At 35.3% G+C, this 11,325-nt stretch overlaps 1 protein-coding gene across 2 annotated transcripts; it reads left to right on the top strand.

The window, feature by feature from the left end:
• Positions 1–5,141: 5,141 nt before the first annotated feature.
• LOC112276859 (UDP-N-acetylmuramoyl-L-alanyl-D-glutamate--2,6-diaminopimelate ligase MurE homolog, chloroplastic) lies at positions 5,142–9,125 on the top strand. 2 transcript variants are annotated; one of them, XR_002968183.3, is made up of 8 exons: positions 5,142–6,348; positions 6,451–7,113; positions 7,480–7,671; positions 7,808–7,924; positions 8,066–8,241; positions 8,349–8,494; positions 8,636–8,794; positions 9,006–9,125. XR_002968183.3 is itself a non-coding variant. In XM_024508628.3 (7 exons), the coding sequence occupies exons 1-7, from the start codon at positions 5,193–5,195 to the stop codon at positions 8,652–8,654; spliced, it is 2,469 nt and encodes an 822-aa protein (XP_024364396.1). In that variant the 5' UTR covers positions 5,142–5,192; the 3' UTR covers positions 8,655–9,125. The 2 variants fall into 2 exon arrangements, 1 of the variants encoding a protein (XP_024364396.1); XM_024508628.3 differs by having other exon boundaries at positions 8,636–9,125.
• The last annotated feature ends 2,200 nt before the right edge of the window (positions 9,126–11,325 follow it).

The following is an 11,325-nucleotide window of genomic DNA, read 5'->3' as shown; positions in this document are numbered from 1 at the left end:
CAACAAATAAATGCTCCATTTTTTCATTAGAAGTATTCAAAACTAAGCTTTAGATTAAAAAAAATCATTATTTGTCCATCCAATGAGTTGACTCCAAAAAAACATTGATAATGTAATTTTGAAATATAATAAAATTTACTTATTAGAATCAATATTAGATCACATGGATCTTTATTGCATAGCAAGATAAATCTCAATCATTTTTTTGTATTTGCTATAATATTGAATTTTGTGAAATTTGCTTGAGAATGTACTTGACGCTTGGTTGTAGAAGCTAAGATAGAATTTGTAACAATAAGATCTTAATAATTCTAATAAAATCATAAAAAAATTCTAATTAAATCATAATAATGTTAATCAAATTTCAATCAAATTTTAAAAGAAAATTTAAAGAAATTTTAAAAGAAACATAAAAAATCATAAATTAATCCAATATATATAATAAAAAAAATTTAAAGAAATTTCACTTATAAATATACAATTATACTCACAAAATTTACAAATATGTAAATTTCTTATTATTTTTTAGAATCCAAATCTATCAAATACATCTTTACTTTTAAAAGCCCTCAAAACTTCAATATGTCTTCAAATCACATAAAATCAACTCTTAAAATCTTTTTATAAGTCTATTTTTAAATCTTATTCTATAATCAACCAAAGAATCGTAGAATTGTCATAGGTGCGTGATTTTGTGCCTCAAGCTCAGATTTCAATCTTGATTCACAATTGGTCCTCTTTGAGTATTAATTCTTCATATTTTAAGATAATAATTGCTAAAACCTATTCTTAATTCTTTCCTAAAGATGTCTATATCAATTCTTTATTTTGTTTATTTTAATTTTATTCAATTATAGCTCTATAAAGTAAATAAAAGTCTCTTCTATAAGAAGGCATCATTAGCACTTATTAACTTTTACTACCTTTTTATTTTTATCTTTTATGTAAAATTTTAAGATAATTTTTTAAAATATTATTATTTTAGCTCTTTTATAATAAAATCTTTTCTTTCATCTTTCACCTAATGGCCATATTATATAGCAACAATAACCATGGACACATGTATAAATATTGTCCCGCACTAATACTACTTCATATTGTACTAGTGATAGTTTATAGGCCACTACACCACACATATAATTCTCCAAATAAATCTTCTTATCCTACTCAATATAAAGATCTATGATTGCCTCTTGACCATTCTAACATCAACATATTAAAACAAATAGATCAATTTTATAATGAACAAGATTTTCAAGAATTACTGTAAGCCATGCTTCATGCACTCACAATCAACAATAATAATCTCAAGTGGATATTAAATTTAGGTACCTTCACTAAATTTTTGAGCAATAAGAAATCCTTTCAATATTTGGATTAGTCTCTCTCTTCATTTCTAACCTCAGCAAGAAAAAATACACATATAATCAAGAAACAAGAATTATGATGTATCATTTTTTTTTGAAAGAGATAAAAAATCTCAAGGATATTAAGTATGTTCTAGATCTTCATTATAATATCTTATCTATTGAAAAGCTTAAAAATGACAAATTTATTGCAGTATTTGATTAATCATCATGCATGATATTAACTTACATTATGCCTTTTACTCTACTCACCTTGAAACAACAAGACATCTTGACCAAATGTTCAAACTATTCTTGATTTCTAATCAAAATAAGGCTCTTTTACTTACACATTATTCTAGAAATAATTCAGCAATAGTCTTATTAGACTGTTGGCACAAATGTCTTGGTTATATCAACTTCAACAATCTTATTTTATTAAATAATTATGATTTAATAATTTTTATATCATGATTTTTAATTATTAATCAATTATGGAATACTTTTCTTGAAGTATAGCATACCCATATACAATTTTTAAATCAATTCATTCACCAAACTACTATCCTACTTGAACTTATTTACATTGATTTATGTGGTCTTCTCTTAACACTATTTTTCAATAAGTCTTGCTATTTTTTTCTTTTTACAAATGATTTTAGCTAAAAAATTTGGATTTATTTTTCCACCTCTACAATTGAGATCCTCACAAAGTTGAAACTTTTTTTTAGTAATAGTTGAGCATCAAATTGGCAATCCTCTAATTTGATTCTAATTCAATAGAAGCAACAAATTTCTTAAGTATGAATTTTATGAATACTTCTATTAACATAAAATTCTTTGAAATCTATTAATTATCTGTATTTCTTTAAAAAATGAGATTGCTAAGCAAAATAATCAAATAATTTTAAATAAAGTATGATCTATGCTAATCAATACATATATATCAATTTTTTTATGGGTTAAGACAATACAAATTGCAATTCAAGCCATGAATTTCTCATCCACACAATCTAATGACAATTCTAGACTTAAGGAATTATTCACAAGATCTAAGCATGATTTAAGCCAATTATAATATAATTCAAATGGTGTGAAGCCATGCAAGATGAGATTTTTCTATTTATAAGAACAATATATAGACACTTATTCAACTACTATGTGAAAAAGCATCCATCAGTACAAAATGGATCTTTAAAGCCAAACTTAAGAAAGATGGAACTTTATAAAAGTAAAAAAATAAATTAATAGCTAGAAGTTTTAAACAAAGAGCCTGAATATATTATGAAGATACCTTTGAACTTGTGGTAAAATGAAAAATAATTTGATTGCTATTAACTCTTGTTGCATAAAGAAACTAGCCATACATCATTGGAATGTCTAAAGGATATTTCTATATGGAGATTTAAAAGAAGAAATATTTATTAGACAACCTCAAGGCTTTGAAAATTATAAGTAAAGAACACCTTATATATTATCTTCATAAGGCATTATATGGACTTTGATAAGTGCCAAAGCAATGGTACAAGAAAATAGATACTTTTCTTGAAGAACAAGGCTTTACAAAAGAAAAATGAGATTATTATCTATATGTCATTCAACATGAAATTAAAGTTCTCCTTGTTCAATATGTTGATGACTTCTTATTTATAATTAACTATAAAAAATGGATATAATGATTCAAATTTCAACTTGAATCTTGGTTTGAGATGCCTGAATTATGTGACGGAGATATGATATTATTTCTCAAAGCAAAGTATATACAAATACTACAAGATATTTTTATAATACAAAGAGCTTATCTAAACATTAAACTAATTGATATGATACACTTTCAATATGTCTCTACTCTTATGGTAGAAAAATTAAAACTTCAAATCAATATGAATATGCCATTCTGTAATCCAAAACTTTATCAATTACTTATTGGAAAATTAATTCAACTTCAATATACTTGATTTGATATAGTTTACTCCATAAGGATTTATACTAGATTTATAACAAGACCTCAACTTTAAACATCTTTAAGCTGTCAAATGCATATTTTGATATCTAACAAGCACTTAATATTTTGGGATTTTCTACAAAAAGAATATTTACCTTCAAATATCTTATTATGCTGGTGCCAACTAGACGAGCGACCTTGAAGATGGCAAATCTATAATTGGCTTTGTTTTTAGTCTTTGCCAAATATGCATCACTTGGATGTCTAAGAAACTACAAATGGTTGCTCTCAACTCCTTTGACGCAAAATATATGGCTCTATTTGTAGCAACAAGAGAGGTAGCTTGGCTAGGAAAATTAATCAAAGACTTTGGCCTTGAAATTAATCAACCCATCACTATTCATTGTAGTAATGAGGCAAGCATGAAAATGGCAACAAATCCAAAAATAAATCAACATACAAAACATATCACAATTTAGACGGCTTCTCTTTCAATTTCACTCTAAAAGAACGTCCTTTTCTGTGACAAAATTATCTTTTACTTTTTCAATCTCTACATCTAACCTCTGATCCTGCATACTCCTAGCCGCATCTTCACTCGACCCTGCCGCTTCCTGAACTTCGAAATCACCATTTTGAACATTTAAACTGGGGCTCACATACACGTCCCATGTGGAGTCAAACTGAGTCAACGAAGCAGCGGAACAGTCTGAATTACACACCTTCGACAACTCCTCTATCGAGACTTCTCGACACACTCGAGTGGCAGACACACCATCTCTTCTTCGGAACCAACAAAACAAGAAGATCACCAAGGTAATCCACGACAAACGTTCCCCTACTGCGACAGTAATCACCACAGGCTTCTCAACCATCAAGAACAATGGAACAAGTACAACAACAAGCATAGGAACTTTCATAGTTTATTCAGCTACTCATATTAGAATTAGCCAAATGGGTACTAGGGTTTTTCGTAGCTTAGTGCTTCCATCTTTTCAGTGAGAGGGGGTATTGGCATAAACATTCATTGATGAAAGTCTTATCCATTCATCTATCCTGGGTTAACCCTCGAACTCTGTGATAATGTGCAGACCTGCTTGGGTCGGAACAGTTCAATACATTACGTGTTACTTTAATAGAGCCTGTCTCGTTCATCGAAGCAGAAAGTGTTGTTCACCGCTTGTAAGAGTCATTCAAAGGCAGCGGCGGCAGACCTTCAGTGAGGATGGAACCCAGTTACGAAGTCGTCGTGAGGTTAGAATCTGAGATAAGACGAGGCGACACCGACATCATTTCCTCCACCAGCAGAGGAAGATACTTCACTCAATTTATCGAAATAGCGTAAAATTTCTGTAAACGCGTCGGCGTGGAGTAGAAGTTCCCACTTTTTCACCCCAAAATCTGATCCAGAACTGGAAAATTGTGAAGAACCAGCGGATCAAAGCTCCACCGCAACATATCTACCAGTTGAAGAATATCACCATGCCGATTGACCTCATCTATTACTGTAGTTAAATAGTCATACGTTTTGAAACATTTTCTACACACAGAACAGAACATGCGGGAGGACGAAGGTAGGAGGACTATACGCAGATAACCCATGCAGGAAAACAGAAAGCTGCACTGCAAAAAAATCATAACCCCAGAAAAACACGGGGTCAGAGAGCTGTGTATGGGCGACATAGAGAAAGAGCACCGGATGAAGATGGATAGACGAAGTGGAAATAATGTTCGTAATCGTTTCCGAAAAGGTCAGAACTTTGAAGTGTGTGGGCCATGACCCACCCTGACTCGTCATCGGTTTCCTGACGATGCCCACGGTTTAGGGTTTAAGGGGGGTTTACCTTATCCTCTTTCCTTATTGTCACTTGCAGAGGGATAGGAGAGAGGGAGCTTCAGTCATGGCGCTCCAGTGCGCACACAAACTTGTAGTTCCTTCGCAATACCCTCCTGTCTCTCCCTCTGAATCCACTGGTCATAGCCTCAGGTTCTCGCAATCCTGTTTGGTGAAAAGTTCCGTTCAGTTGCGTCAAAATGGTACCAGTTTTGGTAGAGGTGTGCAGAGATGGAGGTTGAGTGTTGCCGCCGAGGCGTTGGGGAATGTCAAGGGAGGATTTGGAAGGAGGAGTTTGGGACATCGTTCGAGTGTTGAGGGGGTTAATTCAAGAGATTTGGTTAGGTGTCGGACGCGGCGTAGGAATGACGACACGAAGGAGTTCGATGACTACATTAATCCCGCTAAGGCGGAGCCTATGGAAGCTATGGACGCCGAGGACGAGGATATGTCTAAGTTTGACCGAGTTGTGAGAGAGGCAGAGAAAGTACGTAAGTCGCAGGAGGAGGAGTACAAGAGGACGAAGCCAGTTTTCATGAGAGCTATTGGCCTTGGGGATCAGGTAGGAGAAGAAGAGGAAGAAGAGGAGGATGAAGAGGAAATTGATGAAGAGGATGACATTTCAGATTTTGACGACACTTTTGAATTGGTCGATGCAGCCATTGCGAGCAAGAAATCTCAGACGAAGAGCAATGGCCGGAAGCCTGCTGCCAGCAAACCCAAGCCCGTAATTGACGAGGACGAGGAGGAACTTGATCCAGAGGAAGTAGCAGATCTTGAGGATATTGATGATGCAATTCCTTTGGACGAGGAACTTGACGAAGACGAAGACGGGTTTATCAATTTCAAGGATGAGACATTTGGAGGGTTACGCTTTGATGACGACGAAGTCTATAATGGCGACGAAGGTGAAGCCATGATGGAACCTACTTACAGAATGACTCTTGCGGAGCTGCTTGATGAAGCAAGGGTGACGCCTGTTGCAGTTGAGGGTAACTTGGACATCGAAATCACTGGCATACAGCACGATTCGCGCCTCGTGATCCCAGGTGACTTGTTTGTGTGCGTCAAAGGACTCAAGTCGGATGGGTATGAATTTGCACACCAAGCAATTGAAAAAGGCGCTGTAGCCATCGTCTCGTCTTCGGAAGTACTACCAGCTGAAGGCTTAGAAGCCTCTGTGGTTGTCGAGGACACTAATATCTTGCTCTCTGGACTTGCAGGTACTGGTCTAACTTCTTACTCTTCAGAATTTTTCATAATTTAATGCGCCACAATGCAATCTTAGTGTTCTATGCTTTGACATTTGTTTGTTGCTCTTGCAGGTGCGTTCTACGGGCATCCTTCTAAGAACCTAGCCGTTGTAGGCATCACAGGAACAAATGGGAAGGCCACAACCTCATATCTTATCCGGAGTATATACGAAGCGATGGGGTTGCAAGCAGGCCTTCTGGGGACCATAAACTACTATATCAATGGCAAGAAGAAGCTCGAGGCTACCCACACGACTCCTGATGCGGTTCACTTGCAGAAACATATGGCCAGCATGGTGCATCACGGCACCGATGCATGCATCATGGAGGTTTCCTCACACGCAATGCACCTTGGGCGATGTAAGGAGGTGGATTTTGATGTTGCGGTTTTCACTAATCTCACCCATGACCCTGAGGATTTCCACAAATCGGAGGACGAATACAAAGAAGCATCAGGGAAACTATTTGCGAAGATGGTTAATCCGGAAAAGCACAGAAAGATTGTGAACATTGATGATCCTCAATCTGATTACTTTGTAACGCAAGGAAACCAGGACGTCCCCGTGGTTACGTATGCAATGGGAAATAAGAATGCGGATGTTTACCCTCTTGAAGTGCAATTGTCGCTGTTTGAGTCAGAGCTCCTAGTGCGGACTCCCCGGGGGAATCTGGAAATCTCCTCGGGGCTGCTAGGGCGACACAACGTGTACAATATTCTCGCTGCCGTTGCAGTCGGTGAGCTGCTCCCCCTTCAAAGACCTCTATTATTCTTCTGTAGTGTATGCTTGTTTGCAATCTTGAACATCAAGTCTTTCTGTTTCTTTCTGAGAATCTCCTGAAGTAAATTCATCAACTCAAAATCTTTTGAAAATATTCTGTTGTTTTGAGACTTTTGGTAGATACTATGTTTTGAAGGACGTATTCAGTTCTCCTTCGTCTATTCCTCTTCTGACACTTGGATTCTTGTTTCTGAAGGAGCTCACTGCTTGGTGTGTCTTCCTGAAACAATAAGCGTGTTTTCTCCTGCCACTACATCATTCATTTAGGATATAGAACAAGTAATTAGGCGTTACCGTTTGACTTTGGAAACTATATGTGTAGGTATTGCTGTGGATGCTCCTCTAGAGGACATAGTTCGGGGTATCGAGGAAGTGGATGCTGTGCCAGGGAGATGTGAGCTGATTGACGAAGAACAAGCGTTTGCTGTAATTGTTGACCACGCAAACACGCCGGATGGACTTTCGAGATTGTTAGATACAGTGCGAGAGTGTGGTCCAAGGAGAATTATCACAGGTATACTTCTCTCTTTTGTTGATGACAGATATATGTGTTTATCGCTTAGAATACTCTAAAGAAATGAGGGGAACTTGTATAAGTGTTGGTAAGAGTGTTCGCCTAATTTAAAATGTTATTTTTGGGGGTTTTGCAGTGCTGGGATCCCAGGGCGATCGAGACAAAGCCAAACGACCTCTGATGGCTAAAATTGCTACCGACAAAAGTGATGTATGTATATTTACATCTGACAATCCGCGAAGTGAAGACCCATGTAAGAATTGTTCTCTCATTGCGATTACGCTACGAAAAGGCCATGCCTTCTAGTGAACGGAACGCAGATCAAAAACAAATAAATATTTACTGTTAAAATACTCCTATTGGTTTCTCATTTTGCGTTCAATATAATGTGCAGTGGACGTTATAGATGATATGCTGGCGGGTGTGGGGTGGTCCATGGAGGAATACTGCAAGTGGGGAGAGGATGATTATTACCCACCTCTTCCAAATGGACATAGACTATTTTGTTACGAAATCCGTACTATAGCAGTCCGTGCTGGTGTGGCCATGGGGGAAGAAGGTGATGCCGTGGTAAGTCACGTCTTTCAATCGGTATTTCTTCCTTAAAATTTACTTCCACATTTCAAAATTCATGCTCAATTTCTACGAACTCAGGTTCGTGGAATTATACTTTGCAGGTGATAGCTGGGAAAGGCCATAATACGTATGAAATAATTGGAGACAACAAAGAGTACTTTGATGACCGAGAAGAATGCCGAGAAGCTTTGCAGCATGTCGATGATCTTCATGCCGCTGGAGTTGACACCAGCGAGTTTCCTTGGAGGTGACAAAGTTCCTTTCTTCTTCTCCTTTCTAAGCGTTTTGACCTTTATTATTTCTGAAGGCGTCTTACTATTTTGACGAGGTTAGTGGCAATTGCACTTATCTAATGATGTTATTAACACCTTGTCATGTTTGATACCAGAGTGCCCGAGAGCAACTAAATGATTTCCGGAGGATGTCTAGATTGCTCCACATTCACAAGCTGCTGTAGGACACAGAGAGGGGCCTGTTCTTTTCGGTGGGTGGTATTATTCTACTAATGTGGTAGAAATATGACCTTTACCTCAAATGAATACTCAATGTGAGTATGCTTCAGACATGCTTTTGAGCAAATTAATTAGCTATTCTGTATCTCAAACAATTTGATTGAGAGTTTAGCTGTAGATTAGCATGTAGATTGCATAGGACAAATTTATAGTTCAGTGATCGAAGAAGAACCGTACAGACGAGAATCGGCTGTTGTGATAAGGTGAGTCTTTCTGATTCGGAATTAAATCATTCTGAATGTGCAGACGCTGACTGGTTGCTTCTCGAGCCATCTTTTGTTCACTGCACGTTGGTGTCTCTTATTTACTCCCATTGGGAGATTTCTTCTTGGAGAAATGGATCATATGACCAGCTCACTTGCGCAAGTTTACGTTCCCAGCTGGTAGGATGAGAAATTGTGGAACTGGTATTGATGATGGTAACTCCTTACACATCTTCAAAACGAAGGAGGATTTCTTTTTGTGTTGTCCAGTTGGCCCACTTTGGCAGAGCTGTTGTAACAGCTACTGTAAATCAAATAAAATGAAAACTTAAAAAGTGGGAGATTCAAACTTGTCGACTCGCTGTACCACGTCCATTGCTAAGGGTCTGGTTGTAGACAATGGCCGGTATCAGAGTGCTTCGCTTGTGATTTCTAGATGAATTCTAACGTGAGGGTCATATTGATCCTCTAGCACCAGACCTACTCCAAACGACCTTTTTCACCGCAGCCGTCTTATGTCGGCAACATTGCTTATTTACCTTCATCCTCTGCCTTGTTCTATCTCCGTCGTGGCAGCCATTAGGCGTCTCAAAATACTCTCCGTTCCCTCCCTTCTAATTACTCTTGCTGCGAGATGTACTTCCACCTTGTATTTCGACACTTTGTATGCACTACCGCTGTGATTGTCAGCTACCGACACTTCAGGCGATTCCATTCGTTGGTGATCCATTAAAAAATCCCAGTCAACGAACTTGGAAGCATTGACTACCGACGCTTTAGTGGACATGTTTCATGAGGCTATCAGTAACAGGGAGCATTAGAGCCCAATAATAATGTTTAGAGAAAATGAGAACCAATTAATCACAACATAGTGGCTGAATGTAACCCTAACGTCCTTGAAAATTCTTGGTGTTCTTTTCACCTATAAAAATTGCTAGTCCAAGTTAAATTATACTTAAATAAATAAGATGGTTTACTTGGAGCCCATGAGTTTTGACATATAATGTTATATTTTCTTTTCATTGTTAATCATTTAAGGTATTTTTTTACATATAAAATAAAATTTCAATAATACTTTTTGCATTGTAAAAATTTATTCTTTAAATTCTTATAATAATAAAATATTGATTTACTATTTGAATACTTATAATTTGTAATATTTAATTTTATTACAAACAATGTTATATTTTAAGTATTTATTTAATACACATTTTTATTGTCTTAGTGCATATGAATATAAAAATATAGATTCAATGATCATTTAAAAAAATGTTTCAATAAAATCACACTTAATATGTTGCAATTTATCACAAAAAAACACATGAAAAAGTATAAAAAAAAAGGTTATTTTTTTAATGAAAAAATTTACTTTATAAAAATAGATAAAAGCTTATAACTTTACAGATGTTAGTTTGTCATGGACATATATAATTATCAAGATAAGAAGTATTGAGTAGAAGATAAATATAAGTAGATTTGATAATATCTTACGTAGAAGCTTCTAAAAAGGTATATAGATGTGGATTTGACTTTATATATGTTTGTAGTTGATTGGCAAGTTCAAAACTTAGTCAACAAGTTGGCCACTTGTGGTAGAAGTCTGCTATGTGACACACATATGAAACTTCTTTTATAAATTTGACATATGTCTTATAAGTAAAATACATGTCAAAGGTCCTATAGAATGTCGCCACAAAGCTTTTAGTTAGATAATATATAGAGGTAAGAATAAATCCTCTTTCACTCTTATCAACACATTTTTAGTCCTTAGTCTTGTCTTAAAAGACTATTTTTTTGTCTTTGGCAATAGCCATTCTAGTTTAATATTATATCATCTTTGAGTGATTACTTATACTTTTTAAGTGATACAAGGGTTTATTAACCTTTTGATTTTTTTTTATTCATATCTTTGACAATTTAACAAGAATATTCATTCATTATTCTTATTTTCTTTTAGAAGTAAATAGATTATTCCACTTCTATTTATTGTGTTTTGAAAGTTATAATCAATTTAATTTTTTAACATTGATTATTTTCTTAAAAAAAGTGGATTATCCTTCTTTGTAGAAATTTTCATTTGATAAGAAAGGTTGCAAATTTTCCTCTTCTAATTTGACTTGTATATTTATTCAAGTTGACTAAAGAACGAAAAATTATGGATGCTACTTTTGATAGAAGTAAGAATAAATTTGCAAATATTGTAGATCTTTATGAATTTATCAAAATTCTTAGGATAGAAATCTCACATAATTTTAATATCAACCAAAGATAAACTATTCCTATGTCCATAAAAGAAGTCAACAATGAAGTTCAAAGTCTATGTTGAAAAGTTGTACAGTTATGAAAAGTAAGTAAATCAAATT

The sequence above is a fragment of the Physcomitrium patens genome, chromosome 24, assembly GCF_059467195.1.
Source record: "Physcomitrium patens ecotype Gransden chromosome 24, ASM5946719v1, whole genome shotgun sequence".
Classification (NCBI taxonomy): Eukaryota; Viridiplantae; Streptophyta; class Bryopsida; order Funariales; family Funariaceae; genus Physcomitrium; species Physcomitrium patens.
The sequence above is the reverse complement of the archived record's forward strand: the minus strand, read 5'-3'. Positions and strand labels throughout refer to the sequence as shown.

Bases quoted from the DNA above. Each gene is read 5' to 3' on its own strand.
- LOC112276859 (XM_024508628.3), top strand. From the start codon at position 5,193: ATGGCGCTCCAGTGCGCACACAAACTTGTAGTTCCTTCGCAATACCCT. The intron at 6,349-6,450 runs GTACTGGTCTAA...TTGCTCTTGCAG, and splicing joins CTTGCTCTCTGGACTTGCAG to GTGCGTTCTACGGGCATCCT. The intron at 7,114-7,479 runs GTGAGCTGCTCC...CTATATGTGTAG, and splicing joins TCTCGCTGCCGTTGCAGTCG to GTATTGCTGTGGATGCTCCT.